This window comes from Megachile rotundata, chromosome 16, assembly GCF_050947335.1.
Source record: "Megachile rotundata isolate GNS110a chromosome 16, iyMegRotu1, whole genome shotgun sequence".
Lineage (NCBI taxonomy): Eukaryota > Metazoa > Arthropoda > Insecta > Hymenoptera > Megachilidae > Megachile > Megachile rotundata.
In genome coordinates, this window is record NC_134998.1 from 2,846,661 (window position 1) to 2,865,034 (window position 18,374).

General features: G+C 33.0%; 4 protein-coding genes across 16 annotated transcripts in view; 2 read left to right on the forward strand and 2 right to left on the reverse strand.

Moving 5' to 3' along the window:
• Nucleotides 1-7,969, forward strand: part of Gprk1 (G protein-coupled receptor kinase 1) — a 63,003-nt gene extending 55,034 nt beyond the window's left edge. For 2 of the 3 annotated variants that reach the window (XM_003702547.3, XM_012283644.2), the window contains 11 exons: nucleotides 410-484; nucleotides 587-648; nucleotides 745-796; nucleotides 2,163-2,354; nucleotides 3,046-3,353; nucleotides 3,915-4,089; nucleotides 4,190-4,567; nucleotides 4,650-4,704; nucleotides 5,144-5,292; nucleotides 5,390-5,482; nucleotides 6,853-7,969. In XM_003702547.3, coding sequence (XP_003702595.1) covers nucleotides 410-484; nucleotides 587-648; nucleotides 745-796; nucleotides 2,163-2,354; nucleotides 3,046-3,353; nucleotides 3,915-4,089; nucleotides 4,190-4,567; nucleotides 4,650-4,704; nucleotides 5,144-5,292; nucleotides 5,390-5,482; nucleotides 6,853-7,011 — 1,698 coding nt within the window. In that variant the 3' untranslated portion in view covers nucleotides 7,012-7,969. The remainder of the gene's footprint in view (nucleotides 1-409; nucleotides 485-586; nucleotides 649-744; nucleotides 797-2,162; nucleotides 2,355-3,045; nucleotides 3,354-3,914; nucleotides 4,090-4,189; nucleotides 4,568-4,649; nucleotides 4,705-5,143; nucleotides 5,293-5,389; nucleotides 5,483-6,852) is intronic. The other variant, XM_012283643.2, reaches the window with a different exon arrangement.
• LOC100880229 (uncharacterized) lies at nucleotides 7,723-11,684 on the reverse strand. Of its 3 annotated transcripts, XM_012283642.2 has the most exons (8): nucleotides 11,242-11,684; nucleotides 10,827-10,982; nucleotides 10,351-10,665; nucleotides 10,125-10,289; nucleotides 9,802-10,007; nucleotides 9,558-9,729; nucleotides 9,199-9,355; nucleotides 7,723-9,058 (listed from the first exon to the last, which is right to left on the reverse strand). In XM_012283642.2, the coding sequence occupies exons 1-8, from the start codon at nucleotides 11,311-11,313 to the stop codon at nucleotides 8,643-8,645; spliced, it is 1,659 nt and encodes a 552-aa protein (XP_012139032.2). In that variant the 5' UTR covers nucleotides 11,314-11,684; the 3' UTR covers nucleotides 7,723-8,642. The 3 variants fall into 3 exon arrangements, with proteins under 3 accessions (XP_012139032.2, XP_076397281.1, XP_012139030.2); XM_076541166.1 differs by having other exon boundaries at nucleotides 7,723-9,010; nucleotides 9,558-10,007; XM_012283640.2 differs by having other exon boundaries at nucleotides 9,558-10,007.
• A 151-nt stretch (nucleotides 11,685-11,835) lies between these two features.
• Nucleotides 11,836-16,591, reverse strand: mRpL50 (mitochondrial ribosomal protein L50). The gene is made up of 5 exons (XM_003702567.3): nucleotides 16,283-16,591; nucleotides 16,049-16,158; nucleotides 12,811-13,013; nucleotides 12,300-12,419; nucleotides 11,836-12,038 (listed from the first exon to the last, which is right to left on the reverse strand). Exons 1-5 carry the CDS (start codon nucleotides 16,589-16,591, stop codon nucleotides 11,905-11,907), a joined length of 876 nt encoding a protein of 291 aa, XP_003702615.3. The 3' UTR covers nucleotides 11,836-11,904.
• skd (mediator complex subunit skuld) overlaps nucleotides 16,516-18,374 on the forward strand; it is a 34,994-nt gene continuing 33,135 nt past the window's right edge. For all 9 annotated transcript variants that reach the window (XR_013040904.1, XR_013040905.1, XR_013040906.1 and 6 more), the window contains exon 1: nucleotides 16,516-16,658. Coding sequence is in view for 1 of the 9 variants with exons in the window: in XM_012283632.2 (XP_012139022.2) it covers nucleotides 16,590-16,658 (69 nt within the window). In the remaining 8 variants the exon portion in view is untranslated. The remainder of the gene's footprint in view (nucleotides 16,659-18,374) is intronic.

An 18,374-nucleotide genomic window follows, 5' to 3' on the forward strand; every position in this document is an offset into this window, starting at 1 on the left:
CATGGCATAAAAGTACCTCAAAATAGCGATTGTGCTATATCAATATGGAACTTGGAGTTTAACGAAAAGGACTATATAATTTTATTAGTACCTAACATGAGCTTTTTTATTGCCGTATGAATTATTTTCGAAAGCTTAAAAACTTAAGGCGAATTTGTGACATAAAACGTTAATACTGTATCAATTTAAAGTGTAGAGATTTATAAGAAAGACTATGAGGAGTTTCGGGGATTTTTTTTAATTCAAAGCAGCTCTTAATAGGTTAGAACCGTGAATAGCCATATTGACATCGTGCTCTATGAAAAAATACGAAATAATTTTTTAATAATTTTTATAACTATATATATATTTATTATATTTTTAAAACGAAAAAAGGCATTGATTAATTTTGGAATATTTTTTGTTTCAGGAATACTCCGCAGAAGCGGTGTCCCACGTTCACAAATACCTCGTCAAAAACGAGGTTCCCGTAAACTTATTCGAGGTTGGTCCCCCACAGTCTTGTATCGCTTAATCCTAATAACGTTAACTCTACTTGGTCGATCCCCGTTGATCCGATTAAATCGCATCGATTACCTCTTTGCAGCCGTATATCGAAGAAATTTTTAATCACTTAAGAGGGGAGCCGTTCAAGAAGTTTCTGGAGAGGTATGTTTAGCCAACTAACGAAAGAAAGAGAACACGTGGTCCAGCTTCGTGTTGCTTGGAGGAAAATTGCTAAGAAATGCTGTTGTATATTTTCAGCGAGAAGTACACTCGATTTTGTCAATGGAAGAACTTAGAGTTAAATATGCAGGTATGTTTCCTACAACTTTTTTTTTGCTATGCAGTGTGTGTGTATACTATATGTTTAGTGTTAATTCTTTTTCAGTGTTATACATTTTCCATGAATGAATCTCATTTTTCTTCAATGAGAAATTAACAGGAAATTGTAGAAGCTAATAATTAAATAACTAGAATTAAATTACAGAATCTGTACAAATTTTTTTATTGTAAAAATTAAACTGCAAGACTTTTATACAATTATAGTGTATTGAAATTTGCAAAAAGTATGTAAACTGTATGGTACATGCAAGAAATTGTAATCAATTGTTTAGCAGATGTAAAATTTACATACTGTGCAAATGAAGGTGATACTTCATGCCATCTGGGAGAGGAAAATATGTTATGACAACAGGTGTTTGCATAAATATTTGCAGTTGAACTGTATACAATAAAATTCAGAACATACAACAATTTTACATAAATACAGTAAAATTTATTTATATACATCCTCTGGATCCTTGTAGAGTTAAAAATAATAGAAATGAGCTTGTATAGATCAAATAAATAGACGTTTGTTATAACAATAAGCATTGTCTTCAATTCAAGCTTAATTCAGAATTCTATTAATTAGATGTAAATAAAATAAAATTTGTCTATGTAACCTGGATGCACAGAATTGAAGATAATCCTAAACCTATATAAGTCAATATATTAATTATCAATGTCAGTCAGTTATATTTAAGTAAAATAAAATTTGTTAATATGTTTGATATTTTAAAGTACTCACAGTATTTAAAATAATCTAGTACCTACTTGAATGAGTCTATATAAATTAATATATTCAGACAATAGACTTCTTTTGTTGCAATACTTATTGTATTAATGTCAGATACTCTGGGTGCTCAGACTCTTAAAAATTATACAAGACCTGTATTAACAAGTCTACATGTATAATCAAATATATTGAGAAAATAGATTTTTTAATAATTCTCATTATAGTGGACCAAAATCTAATTCAGCTCATATTCAATTTATATATTCACTAATGTATATTTCATATATAATTCATCAATTATATATAAAATAAGATTCATCTATGTGGATTCTAAGACCACAAAAAGTTAACACTACTCCAGGACCTCAACAAATTAGTATATTCAGACCAATACACTTTTGTTAGAACAATATTTCCTGTATTTAATTTGAACCTAATTCATTGGAAACATCAGTGAAAACGTAGAATGTATGGACTATTTGTATTTAGCATAGGATAAATTAGTCCCATTCTTTAACACACACATTGTATACATAGCAATTTAATACATGAATCACTTACTGGAAGTTACTTCTATGCTTCATTGGGCTTCAAAGTTTCCTGGACGGGATTATTGTTTCAGTTGACGATGAACGACTTCAGTGTGCACCGGATAATCGGCAGGGGCGGTTTCGGAGAAGTTTACGGGTGTCGGAAGGCGGACACCGGGAAAATGTACGCAATGAAGTGCCTCGACAAGAAGCGAATAAAAATGAAACAAGGGGAAACTTTAGCACTCAACGAAAGGATAATGCTTTCGGCAGTCAGTACCGGAGTAAGCTTTACTCAAGGATGTGATATCCTAAAAATACCGTAGACGGTTAAAGTTAGGAAGCGGTAGAGGCAGACTTCAATTTACTGGTCAAACATTGTTTACCTCTGAATATTTTGTAACCCATTGAGTCTAAATTTTAACTTTACAACTGTGCTCAATTTTAAATTCAAAATTTAAAGTCAAATTCCTTTAAAAGAAACCTTGTGTGTCGCAGTTGCATTAACATTCTTTGCCTCTTTTCGTAAATATATTGTGTGCAAAACACTGACCTTGAAATGACCTTGAAGCCTCTACTCAAAAAATTTCACATTACTTTATAATCACTTTCATTGGTGAAGTTTTCTTAGACTGCTGGAAAGATACTTAATACTTTTCTGTTATTTTAAGATATGTTACTTTTAATACTACTAAACAGTTTGTTATAAAACGTTCACCCTGAATATATAAACTTTCAAACGACGGAAAAATGTTAAGTACCTTTTTAACATATCTTACTTTCTTAATGTAATACAATTATTTATAGATATAGAATCTATAATTGTATATTAAATTATAATTGCCACAAATTATTATATAATTACCTAAACATATATTAAACTTTATTTAAAAATCATTTAAGCATCAATGTAGTTTGTTTGTAAATAAAACGACTTGTTAAACAACTAAAATATAATTGTAACTATGGTTTCAGGTGGATTGTCCGTTTATCGTATGCATGACATATGCCTTCCAAACTCCAGACAAACTGTGCTTCATTCTGGACCTAATGAACGGCGGTGATCTTCATTATCACCTCAGCCAGCATGGAGTATTCAATGAACGAGAAATGAAGTTCTACGCAGCTGAAGTGATACTGGGATTAGAACACATGCACCGTAGGTACATCGTTTATCGGGATCTGAAGCCTGCAAATATTTTACTGGACGAGCATGGACATGTCAGAATATCAGATCTGGGATTAGCTTGTGATTTCTCAAAGAAGAAGCCACATGCAAGTGTGTAAGTATAAGCAAGAATCTGCAAACTTATATTTCTATAGATCATGGATTTAATGGAGTGTGTAGTGTTTAAATGGATTATTCAAGAAATAATTATATTATTTTAATAATTCTATTTTTTGGGATGAAATTGAATTTAACTTATAGCAAGTCCAAAACCTTTTTGCTTAAATGGAATATAAAATAGGAAAAAGATTTTTGTTTAAGCAAAATAGTAACATGATACATAATAAGGAAATAATAAAAAAAAATTGTTCGCTTTAATATAATATTAAAAAAACAAAATGAGTTAAACTTCACACAGACATGTAAATACTGTTTATTTAAATAAAGTAATAAGATAATAAGATAGATTATCATTAAATATCTGTAAATTTTTAGATAATTATCTATTGAAACTTAATTATTGTCATAGTTACATTTAAAATATAGTATAACATTACTTATTTAACTCAGATGTATTTGTAATCTAACATACTACATTGTTAGCTGACTCTAAACAAATTTTACTCTAATATATTTCATATGCTAGAATTGTTAATGAAACGTCTGTTTGTTACAGCGGAACCCATGGGTATATGGCACCAGAAGTATTGTCGAAAGGTGTGACCTATGATTCCAGTGCTGATTGGTTCTCGTTCGGTTGCATGTTGCATAAATTGTTAAAAGGGCACAGTCCATTCAGGCAACATAAAACCAAAGATAAACATGAAATAGATCACATGACATTAACTAAGGTTTGTTACTCTTCTATTCTACAAAGTTTATATTTAAAAGCATATATTTTTAAATGAAAGTTCAATTTATGACCATAGTAATCCTCTAAAACAATTTCAGAACGTCGAACTACCGGAAACATTTTCGCGGGAACTGCGCTCTCTGTTGGAAGGTTTGCTGCAACGTGATATCAACAACAGACTCGGTTGCCGTGGCAGAGGGGCCGACGAGTTGAAAGAACACCCGTTTTTCAGTGGTATTGATTGGCAACAAGTTTATCTCCAGAAATACACACCGCCACTTATACCGCCACGTGGTGAAGTGAACGCCGCAGACGCCTTTGATATCGGTTCCTTTGACGAAGAGGATACGAAAGGTATCAAACTGACGGATGCGGATCAAGATCTGTACAAAAATTTTCCTCTGACCATCTCTGAAAGATGGCAAGCTGAGGTAGCCGAGACTGTGTTCGAGACAATCAATAACGAAGCAGACAAGGTACAAATTGTTAACTTAGGAAATTCTGTTTTAATATTATGTTACGATTACTTACTACTTCTCTCTTTTTATTATTTTACAGTTGGAGAATAAGAAAAAAGCTAAGCAAAAACAGCGATTTGATGCTGATGAGAAAGGTAATATTTTATACGCCATAGAATTCTGTAATGTACTATACGAAGTAGATCAATAATTATTATCACCTCAAATGTCTGCGATATTTATTGGTGTTAGAAAAAAACTTTCTCTTATAAAAGTTACACGGTAAAAAGGGACCATCGTATAACGTAAACATTGTGAATTTTTTTTATATTATACCCTAATACTTTTCTATATAGAATATTTAGATGAATCAATTCCGTATGAAAGAAATAATATATGTTGATATTTAAAAAAGCAACAATAGCATCAATGATATTAATTAATAATTAATAAATTGTTCTCTAACATGAACAGTATTAAAGATATTTGAACTGGTAATAGTTATTAATCAATGAATCGTTAACAGTCAATACACAGTATTTAAGTAATCTGGAGTTTTATTTAAAAAAATATAACTATAATTGTTTATTGCAGGATCAGACTGCATTTTACATGGTTATATTAAGAAATTAGGTGGTCCTTTTGCAAGCGCTTGGCAGACGCGTTATGCAAAACTTTACCCTAATAGATTAGAATTACATCCCGAATCTACGACGAAACCTGAACTTGTTTTTCTCGACCAGGTAAGCATAGAAATGAATTAAGTAATGACAATAAAGAATTATAATGTTCAGTTAGGGTTCTAAAAGGTACGCACTTCGTATTTAAAATAAATTTCAGGTTGAGGAAGTCAGCGCTGACCTCCAGCACGTGAAAGGAGAACAATGTATTATCGTCCGCACAAGAGATGCGAAAATAGTACTTACATATCCCGTAAGTATTTAGAATTGGTGTGTTCGTAGATTGTAGATAAAGTCGCGACTAATTAAGTACTTAATATCGCTTGCAATTTCATGTACTAAATTTATAAGTTATTATTTCTTTTACATAACTTTTGTTTAACTTAATTATTTTATTAAATATTTTTGGTGGACGCGGTGCAATTTAATATCAACATAACTTCATTCTGAATTCATAATTTATAAATATTTTGATCATTTTGTTGTATTATGATATTGAAATAGCAGACAGCTGCCTAAGTTAACAATATTGGTAAATTATTAATTAACATTATTACTGTAAACTAAATTATTCCAGTAAATAACATAAACATAATTATGCGTTGTTCTTCCTTTTTGAGTACATCAATTTAACTTAATTATTTCAGTCAGATTGAGTTCTAGACAACTATGATAAAATTCTTACATGTTGCTGCTTTCAAAATTATTTTGCTGTACCATTCGCAGTACATTTCGAGAACATTTCCATAAAATTACATTTTACTCTATCTATGCACAGATATTATATTATGTGTATATGGTTCAACATATCTGACATCTTGTATTATCAATGCTGCCCGAATGCTTATCAAACATCCTCCCTTTTGTAGTTGGATTCATGTCACTTGTCTGTCATTCCAATAATGTAGTACAACATGGCTGTTAAAATTGTTTAAAAATTCTTAGCTGAGGATAAAGTTAGTTAATAATATGCTGTCCAACATTTATCATGTGTTAATTTAAAAATTTATAAATGTCCATTCTATTTATTATCTAAATGTAAATTGTAAAACAGTTTTAAGTGGGTAGACGCTATTGCAAACTGGTGAACACAGTAATATAGTTCAAATTTTTTAATATAAAATTTTATTAATGCAGTGTTTGGGAATTAGGGGACTTGGGAATTCGGAAATTCGAGAATTTGATAATTTGGTAATATAGAAATTTAGAGATTTGGTAACCTGGAGATTTGTAAACATGAAACTTTAGAAGTTTAGAGATCTTGAAATTTGAACATGAAATATTTGGTATTTAAGAATTTTTATATTTGAATATTTGAAAATTTAAAAATTTGAGAATTTCGGCATTTGGAAATTTAAAGATTTGAAGATTTTTAAATTTGGTAATTGAAAGATATAGAAATTTGAAAATTTGAGTCTGAAAAATTAGAAATTAAAGAAATTGAGAATACAAAAGTTTACATATTTAATTCTCCAGAATTTGTAAACAGTAATTGAAGAATCCTTGTACACTTGTTTTCATTAAAACGAAGCTGGGTTGCACCAGAGTGCACCTAACAAAACGTTATCAAAAGGTTCTTCTGTATTATAAGTGGTAAAAATAAATAACATATAATTGTTTCAGGATGAAATCAGTTTAAAAGAATGGGCGGTATCATTAAGATCCGCGCACAAGTGTTCAATGGAAATGCTGGGCAATATGGCGAAAAAAGCAGTGAAGATATACGGGACTGAACGGGATGCAGTGATTCCACCGATGCAGCGCTCCACGAATGGCAACTAGCCCACTGCTAATACCTGCACGCCGTCATTATACTCCAGTCCCACTGCCTCCCAGCAGGAGCAACTTTTTTTATACTGAAAATCAACGCAGAGACCTAGACAGATTTCCAACACGGATGGTACCGAGAGTGGTGTCTTCTCCCTCTACGACCAGCAATCCGCGGAATCAGACGTATCTAAGTCTCGGAACAGCTCCAAAGAAACTCCCTTTAAACGGCGGGTAGCGTCGCGCTGTATAGAGACTCTAGGAAGTAGTGTCGTACGAATCGTCACGTCGTTATATTTGTACGTTAGCTGTATGTGCAATGTGGCGTAGGAACTAGCGACTGAACAATGCCCATCGACACAAGCGCGCGTACGCGCGTTCATTCACGTAAAAAACTTCATACAGGATACATACATGCACGCACAAGTATACTCAAGTGCAACGTAGACTTCTGCAGATTAAGGAGAAATATAGACGGAGAAGCCTAACTTAGAACCTTCTGTCATTGCATGTAAAGAAACATGGACAGATAAGGCAAGAGGTAGGACATTTCTTTCCTTACGGTTCTCCTTACCTAAGAGAAGTCTAAGTTGTATATAACCGTACACACATACATACATGTACACACAGTGAACACGAAAATGCAACCGGTAGTGTATTAGTGTTATATCAGTACGAAATACGCCCTGAATCCCGATTATACTTCTTCTACACCGTTCTATACCGCTCGTTTACTTAATTTATTTACTAATGCAGAACGATTTTATATTGTCGTTACGTAAACGGTAACACACGCGCGCGCGAAATTCGTTTATTTATTGTGTTGAAGGAATCGAGAAAACAAAACGAAAGAAGAACTCGAAACAGTTCGTACATTGTCGGCAGCCAACAGAGGATCGCTGTAATAAAATTGTGTACGCTCGAATGGATACTGGCGAGTTCGCTCCGGCAATAAAATTGTGCGACGAACGTAGATCCTGTCTACATTTCTTCATTCAACTCAGTCCCATGCCCAAAATAGGAAGTAAGTAGTTTAAAAGGCCTACATAACTCAAGATAGCATAGCAAATGTTTACTTTTATTTTTTCTGCAACATGTAAAATCACATTTTACTATAGTGTCTGGTAAAAATAATTATTTGAAAACTGAGTTTTATTGCATGCTCTGTCTTACTTCGTTGCAGAAGAAAATGATTTATTGGACTTCACCTGGTAACGTCAGTGATTAATATATGTATATCACTTTATTTCAGGATTTGCAAAATTTATTAATAATGTATATTTTTATTATGAATTTGAAAATCAAGAATTTGGGAAATTGGGAATTTGAAAATTTGGAAATGTAGGAATTTTATGACGGGAATTTAAAAATTTGGGTCTTTAGAAAATTTGAAAATTTGATATCTATATTTATTGACAATATAATGTTAACAGTAAACATCCTGAGATACTAGCAACATACATTAATCACCTGAGGTTTCCGTAACATACAAACTATTATCAAAAATCAGTATTATATACATTTATTTTTAAAATTTATAACGATTGAAGAGAAGTAACTTTAAAAGAGGGTTAGTATTAATATGTGTAACTAATTTGTACTGAATAGCTAAGTTACTAAATTCATAAATATTATATTAATGTATTTTATTTTTCACGAATCTCCCTTAAAAACATTGCTAGTTTTGGATCCACGTTAACAACAGATCCAAGTCTTCGTTCTAAAGTTTCAAAATCAACTCTTTCAAGCCAACTGGCAGAATCAACTTCTTTCTGAGGAAGAGGACAGAATAATCGTTCTACAGCAGCACATAAACCGCACCAACTTCTAAAATTCAGAGGTTTTTCTATTTCACCAAATAGAAATTTGAAATGTGTTTCTTGCTCTTCAGTCATAGGTTTTCCAATCACTTCTTGGAGAGCTTCTGGAATATTGTGTGGTAAAATCTTCTTAACGTCCCGTGTCGTATCGTCTTGATACTTATTGAAAAATCTACCAAAGATTAATTTCCTTCCTGAAGAAACAAAGACATGTTTGCTGAGATAATCCATCACCGTTAATCCTAGAAACAGTTTTAGGTATGTATATTGTGTCAACTTTAATTCAATATTATAAGACATGAATGAATTTGCTGAAAGATTTAAATATCAGTGCAATATTTTGTACCATCCAACCTTACATAAAGTATTAAATTTTATTTACCACGTAGACTACCGCTATCAAGAATTTCAAAACGAGCCACTTGACGAGAAAATACTCTTGGTGTATTTGACAGAGCAGGGTTTGATGTTTGAGATCTTCTTGTACGTGAATAAGTTTCTCCTTTCACTCGTAGAGCTTCTTTGAAGGCAAGTTTTCTCTTATAATTATATTTGATAAGAAATATTAATATTATTTATAAAACATCCTTATATCATAATATTTTGAATATTTTAATAATAATATGACATTTTCTTAATAGTATAATAGTTTAGATTTATTTAAATATTTGAATAGTAGAAAGTTACTGCATTTTTGAAATATTAACTGCCTAAAATCTTAATGTCACTTTTTAATCTCACCCTAATTGAAAATTCTGCTTCCACCTTGTCACTATCCAATTCTCTACAAAGATGTTTTAAAATATCTGGCTCTAAGAAACTAGGAAGCATCGTAGAAGGTATATTAGTTACTGCAGAAGCTTTCTTTGGAGAGGTCGACAAATTTTCTGCATCACTATTAGCTGTATGAATTCTGTAAAAAAAAGGAAAAACATCTTGAATTAAAATAAGAAAGTAAAAATATTTAGAGTGAATCGTCACTAACGATGTTCTCCTGGAACCGTCGCCTATATGTGATATTTGAGTTTCAGTTGTTTCAAATAAATCACGAACTTCGGTTTGCTGTCCATAAGCTGATCCTCTTCTGCATTTTCCTTTACGTAATCGTTTTCCTCTTCTACGAATGATTGTGGGTTGTTGCTCCTTACTTACTTTTTCTATTTGACCTTCCACTACATTGATACTAGAATTCTTAAAAATTACAAAATTTTATATTGAAATACGAATAAACTCAAAAACATTTTTATTCTATACAGATGTGTCAAATAAAACTTTAATAGATTTTTAATAAATTTAATTGTGAAGTACCGATTCGGAAGCGTCTGTAGTAACGAATAGATTTGAAACATCAGCTGGAGGGTTTAATGAACGTGATTGACAACGAAGTTTAGGCTTAGATATAAAAATTTCAGCTTTTCTATGGGTTGGTGGTGGTTCTAAAGTCAAAGCATGCCAAGTAAAAGTATCGTTTTCCTGAAAATAAAATTTATGTAATCATTATAATAATACAAGTAATGGAAACATCTCAAATTACCTGCTTGTGTGAATTAGTCCTGAGGTCTAGAACTAATGTTGTACGTTCTCTTGGATTACAGGTCACTGGAAATTCATCATCAATTGGTCTGCTGGTTAAGACAGGCCCACTAGCAAGTGTAGGTGCTGGAGTTAAGGGTCTTGAATCTGTCTCAGTATATTTTCGAAATAATTCTTCAGGCACAGTGGCTTCATCTGTGTTAATAACTTCTATTCTAATATTTCCACTTATACCAGTGACACCACTTGTAGTCATCAAATTTGCTTTGATCATTTCCATTTCTTCCGGTAACAATAAAGCTTTTCCTTCAGTTGCCTATAGAGTGTACGAAACAACATACAAACTATAATAATTCAATTTAATTCCTAACATATGCGTAATGAGACTTGAAGATGCTAAATGCATAATATACAATATTCAAAATTGTATTTTGTTATTGTTATTGCCAGCATACAATGTTATGGTTATAATTTTACCCATGAATCTTTTGCTCGTCTAAGCACTTCTTTTGCTTCGCAGTCTGCAGGATGATTACACAATACGGAGCAGCCATAAGGATAAGGATTATAAAGACCAGAAAAGGGTCGAAGAATAAAAGGTACTGGTTTGGTAGATCCTGAAAGTTCTATCCTCTGCAATAGATAAGAAATTTATCGTTTAACTTTTTGCTCTCTTTTCATTATAAGAAAAGATATCTAGATTTTGTTTTATTTTTTTACACATAAAACTAGCTGTAATTCAGTAATACATTACATTAAAATACATAAATAATACTTAAGGATCAATTTTTGTATTTTTAAAATTTGAACGTAGATGTAGAGTTCCTAAATATGTAACTGGGTGCATGAAATACCAATTTATATATTTTTAATAATTTCTTTCAACGAATACCTTCGGTTTAGGACGGTAAACTGGTCGAATTCGTGCTTCTATGAGACCAGTTGCACTCGCAGCTTTTGCCATTATTTTTTACAAAATTATTACCATACACTATACAACGTGAATCTTTATCGTAACGTAAATAAATCGTTGGTCGTCTTGGAGCTAGGTTACTAACGTAAACTTGATGGGTCGATTGATGAAGCTAGGGTATATAATATTAGACTCTCGTCACCTTTAACCCTTTGCTGATTGCTGTAGTATTAAGAATCATTCCGAAGTAGTTGTTTAAATTGGCGATGTTGCGTGATACAGACACCGAGTATCTACCCAATTAAATTCTATAATTGCAAACAACTAATACATAATTTTTAACACAGTTTTTTTTGACATAAAGATGTGCTTTGCTTGATATATATTTTTATTTTGAAGTTTTCTTTCAGTTGTATAACAATCTTGGTTTGAATGTTATAATACAATATTGATATTTCAAAGTATTGTATAAATCCCAAAGTTTTTGCATGATATTATATATCTAATACGAAAAGAAATATTACAAAAACTGATGTTCAAAACTGTAAACAATTTTTACTAAAAAGTGAATAATTAAAAATAACAATGTTTATTTATATTTCATATAATACACTTAGTACATATATATATGATTTCTAATATTTAAATTTTAAGCATATAGTCTAGGTAAGGATCTTCCTGTTTGTGTCCAGGATATTTCTTTTTGTACTTCAAACCAGTTACCAGAGTAGAGCTCTTTGGGAATGCTGTTTTGCCATTGAAAAGTGTATCCGTATCTAAAAGTTTTTTAGGATTAGTTTGTTTATATTTATTTGGAAAAAGAGTAAAAAAACAAAATCTATTTATAGAATTACCCACAATATTTTTCCACTGTTACAAAATACAATAATAAAATCCTTAACAACAGTACTAATTTAAAAATATATAGAAATGAATCATTTTATTTAGAGGGATTTAATATTGAATTTGTCAACAACCTTTAAAAGTAACATCCTACAAAATTTCTGGTATAGAGAAAATGTATAAAAGCAACATACCTGGATGGAATCGAACATAGTCATTATTAATATGCAAATTCTTTGGTAATTCCATACTACGCATTGCATCCAATGGTGTTACATTGCCAACTGGTGTACTATAATATTCTTTTAGATCAGCTGCAACAAGAATTATATTTGGTTAGGTAACTAACAAAATAATGAAATGTAAACAGTGCATCAAATTTAAATGATTGAAATACGCAAATAGCTACTTCTAAAATCTTTCTAATAAGTAGTTTGTTACTTTATAATATTTTTATTTGTAATCATTTAAAAAAGTTTTAATTTCCTTCATTTTCTTTTGTTCAAATATACCACTCCCCAATAGTTAGCCCTTTGTAAATTATTGTATTAAAGTATAAAAATTATTGCAATAAAACATTCGCATAAACTCAAATAAAATCTGAACATTATCTTCCTTTCATCCTACCATCTCGAAATAGGAATAAAATTAAAATTGGTTCAAATAAAATAAAAATTAACAAAAAAAAAAACTGGACTATCTTACCAATAGTTTCGATAAAACATAAAACAGAATTTGTTAACGAATGTTGAAATTCTTTTTCACACGCTAAGAAGAGATTAAAACGTTGTGAGGAATCGTCAATTTTTGTTCCATCGTCCGCTGAAATACTTTGTTCATTGCAAATTTTATTTATGCGATTAGACACATCTTCGGGAGGATTGTATGCGTCTCGATACCTCAGGAATCTGAAACAATAAAATGTATTACAATGTAAATAATTGTAAAAAGGCAAAAGAAATTTATCTGAATATTTTCTGTATTTTTATTGTTTATTATATTAATTATTTCATTTAAGATACATTTAAAAATGAACGTGACATCTAAGGAGGTGGGGGGAGGGGAGGGGAGGGGGGCGGAATGATAGAGGTTACTGTTATTGTTAAAAAAAAATTATTTATTAAAATAAAAACGAACTAAGTCAGATGAATTCTTTATAACAGTATCACTAATACTGATATTTGATTTATGCTGAAGAACAGTCAAGAAATATGTTTTATTAATATTTAATTAAGGGAAAGGAAGTTTCATTAATAAAAAGTACTAAAAGTACCCGTTCATTTTTACCTGAACTGTACCGAATGTTGAAAATATCGATTTTGCGACGAGTACCTAGCTTCTCTGATTCTCAAAAGGTATATATTTTAATAATACGCCCACTATCAGTAATTTTTTCATACAAAATTATTGAAATTTTTATTTTTCATAACTTTTAATATAATAATTTTATTTTTTAACGATATTTCATAAAATAAAAAGTTCCAAGATCATAATAAATAACTTATCGAAATCAATGGCAGCTCAATTCTATATAATCGATTAATTTTCTGTATAATTTTAATGTTAGATTACTAATATTTTTTTTTGATATATTACTTAATGAACAGTAAAATTATATTGATTTAAAAAAGTTACTACCATTATAATCTTGAGTACGGTCAATATAACAGAACTTTTTTGGCATTGTTTTTTTCAAATAATAAATTTAAAAAATTCATTTTTATTGTATTTAAAATTATAAAACATATAGAGTTATTCAAATTATAAGGTGCATGAAAAAAAATAAATGACATTTATAAAGCTTTTTGCAGACGAATCCTAAAATCAAACTTTCTGAAATACAGAAAGTTTGCGAAAAACGAAGCAGGCGACGAAGTCGGATAGAATTGAGCCATCGAGGTGGAAAGTTGTCTTCTTTCGTTAAACGACACTTAATTAACGCATGATTTATTTCCTTCCCACATAGTATGGATGCTCCTCCTCTATATATTTACACCGGAACAATAGATTTCAGCAAATAAACGACTTATTGTTCCCGTCAACATAATTCATTCTTCACCGCGGACGCGGATCGATCACGAACTACGTCAACTGATGTGTGTTGGCAAAACAGTACGAAACAAATTTAAGTCCCTCCCGAATTTTATTTTTAATACGACTCATTTATTGTTAACAGAAATACGAACGATCCGGCATCGTTGATCAACTATATAAAATAACCGATAGTGTCAAATAGCTTTAAGTTTTTAAACGAGCTTAAAACATTTGTTCAAGAAAGTCCCTAACAATAGGAAAGGCATATTACGACAGAGTAATTAGTACAACACGTATTTCCATTTAAAAAGTCGCAGACATATCTATTGGATTACCACATGAATTTTCTGAAGACTATCTCTGTTGATAGTCATTGATTTCACGGTTTGAAAATCAATATCGTCTCTTCTAGATTATCTCGACACGACTCGCGCCAAACTTTTCGTAACGTGTAAAAGACTCCGGTTACCGGACGAAGTGCGGTAAGGGAGGCTTCCCTTAAAAGAGAGGAGAACCGTGGGAGAGGAGGGGACAAGATCGATGTCCACCGACTGTACAGTGGTGCCCTCAGTTGTATTTTCTCAGGATACAGTTATGGCCAATACTGGCCAGGAACGAAACGTACCGAAGAGAAACCCCGTAACTACGAAAGTTTCTAATATTTCAGCGAAACTTTCGTTCCGCGTTGCGATTGTCCCCCATACTTGACTTAATCTAGATACGTAACAAACCTTACTGATTACTTAAATACACGCATGAGGAAACTGCTTACTTATGTTTCTGATGGTTCGGTTTTCCATTCAATAATTTATAAGGAAATTGACGTTTCGAGAAAATGAGAATGCAGTTTTATTTTCCATGCGTTTAACCGTAATTTTAATACGCCTTACGAGAAACGGGCGATAGTTTGTCAATGTTAATCACAAGGACGGAGAAACTTAGTCTTCGAAACAGGTGTTCTCAATGAAACTGGCACAATCGGAGAATGAAAATATGCAAGGACTAAATCGTTTTGTACATTTGCTGTTGCCATACGTGTATTGTTCTGTAACATTATACTTAAATTGGTAATTAAATTAACAAATTTCGTTTAACGCCGTATGAAATATTTTAAAGTAACGTAACTAGCGAGAATTCTTGTGGTCAATGGAAAATCTGATATAGCGGTACAAAAGGGTATGGCACCAGACGTTACGTCACGTGTAAAGATGGAATCAAAGTCAGCCCGTAGATACTCATGAATTTGAATCAATGGGATATTCAAATGTCATTTCATTCGAATTTACTGTAATTTCAAAAACTTGGTATTCCGTATAATGCGTCCATCTTGTATGTCATAAAATAAAAATTTATTCTGAATTTTAAAATAAACACACATTAATTTTTAAACTATAACTCAAATTTAATAATTAAATCCTGCAAAAGTACTACTAAAGTTTGTTCGAACTATATGTGTCGTATCAAATAGCTGAATAAATGTGACTGTACTATTCTATTTACGTGATTCATTCATCGTTAACGATGTTTTGGAGTATTTAGAAAAATTTTATTTTTTTTTTATTTGACGCGCTTTTCAAAGAATTTCGTGTACAGAAGTAGCGCTGTATCTTTATGTACGTTATTTAATAATTGAATTGCATTTAGATAAATCACAACAATAATCGCGATATTATTAATTTCATCCCCAGTCGTGCGTATCTATCAAACAATTGTTTGTAAAAATCAGGGTGCCATGGACGCTCGTGTCATCCCTGAGAGCAGTGAAATACGGCAGCTTATTGGTCGTCGCGTAGAAAAGAGGTGGTAAACGGCAATATGGCCGCAGTGTGTCCTCTGTCAGTTGGCCAGCAACGCGACGTAACGCGAATATTTCGATCAAATTCGTGCGTAAGCTGACTATAATACTCACCCTTTAGTAGAGAGTGACGTGTTATCATCATTGAAAGTGGGGGTCACTACTTTAGGTGGTTTGGATGATTTCTTGCTCTTAAAGCGGGTTACATCGTATCGCGAACTCGTCTGTAAAATGACGATGGTCTCGTTAGTGCGCGTTTCGTATGAGTTAATAAACTGTTTCACTCCTGCTGTGGAGTGTAGTGCAATAACGGTGATTAAAAAGTGTACGTAAAGTGTCTGTACTGACCGTGTTCACGGCGAGAATAGTGGATGAACTTTTTAAAGGATTCGCGAGTAAACCATGCCTGATGAGCGCCGCCATCTTCTTCCTCGTCGTTGAAGGGAACTGCGCGAGTTGAGCAGTAGGAGGCGCCTCGGGCGGCTGCGCTTGTTGTTTCCCATCGTCCGCCATTTTACGGTCGCCATTGAGAAGTGAAAACCCTCCTAAATGTTCTCGAATAATAGCGGCCTCGCCGTGTGATTTTCGGGGCTGAGAGAGGCGCGCCGCCGCGAGAAGTGTTGCTAATGAGTGTACGGCGTACGATGGAGAAGCCATGACGCATCCGTCGCATCAAACGAACGGCGCTAGCCTGGAGGACTGCCACACGAATTTCTTCGCACTGGTGAGTGATCCAGTGAGAGCCCACTCTTCGTTAAGAGTCGGAGCACATATCTTTTACTGTGTTTGGACATGTACAGAGACGGACGAAGCTTTGGCTTCGCAACACGGAAGCCAGTTGTCTAGTGACTGTTTAACGGTACCGCATAACGTTGCGAGGCAAGAAGTCGGCCGGGTTAACCTATATATCAGAGAATTCCCGTGGGCAGTACTCGATCGTTCGTTGTCGACGTTGGTGTTGTGTGTATCGCGGCACTCCCCTCCCCTCCCATTCTGCCACTATGTATATACACGTACATGCGTGTATACATACGCTTGTACGTGCATAAATACATATATGTGCACATACATAAAGTACATACATATATACGTGCGCAAAGCGTCTATATGCGCGTCAGTGGGATTTGAAGTTTATACGACCCAATGTCATTCCTGATTCATGTCGTCCCTGAGTTCTCCACTCGTGAGAGAATTAAGGAGGTTGCAACAGGGCTAACCGGTGACTGTTGCATCTCTATCTTTTCCATCCTAGTGATTATCTTGTTCGATTGTTCGCGTGCCACTGTGTTTTCTTTCGTGCCTACTGGTGCTATCTCTCTAGAAACTGTCGCGGAACGCGACCACGACGCTTTCGTCTCCTCGCTCGACAGATAATGAGATCGTCTCTCGTAACATTCCTTTCGCCTTTCAACGGAGCCAGAAAACTGTGTCAGACATTGTTTGTACCGCTCGAAAGTCGTCGTCTGCTCTGGTCCGGCAAATCTACGAACTCCTTTTCGTTGAGCCCGATGAACCTCGAACGTGCTTCTACGATACATACCAACCTATCGATATACATATATGGATTCTTCATACTACAGGATGTTTTGAAAATGAATAGCCAATCATCCAGAACATATTTTACTTTGTTTGAAAGACGAGCAATGTTTCGTGCACGGTTAAATGTATTTCGTACGCAATGTTGTTTCGTTTATAGGTTGTCATTTATGAACGGTGATGGAAATATTTAATACTTTCGTAATTTCGTAATTATGTGATTTCAAAACGGAGAATGCGTGAACTAAATATTTTCGAACGAGTTATGTGACTTGTCAGTGTTTTTCGTATTTTATTAATTCAAAATTTGCCGCGTTTTCAAACTTAGTGCATCGATTTCTACGTCCGATACTTTTCGAACATATGGTTTTAAAAAAGTGCGTCGAATATCATTCTCGAATAATGAAAAAATTTCCGATACATTCACCGCATTGATTGACATATTTATTTAATTATACGTGTTTGCGTTTGTCTGGAAATCGATAAAACACGTTGCAAACATGAGTTTCGAATTGACGTTTGCGACATGTTAGAATAATACTTTGTTAAAGCAATACGTTGATCGTGATCGCGAAATATTGTTTGTATTTTTCTAGTTTCGAAAGTTAAGCCACCTAGATTAGAAACAGTCTGTATGCAAGGCTTCTACTAAAGGTTGTCTCCTTTTTTTCTTTCTTTTCGGACTGTGCAATACGCGTGCAGCGTTTGTGTATACATATCCCTGGTATAACGACGAGACAGACATATTTTTCTGTTACACTGGCAGCGCACCGCATTCCCACGAACAGTCGATCAAAACAACCAGCACTGAATGAGCCATGTCGTTCGTTTTTTTCCACTTGTCTCTTATATGTGATTTTCCAGGAGCATGGGATTGTCACGAATGACAAACTTTCCTACATTA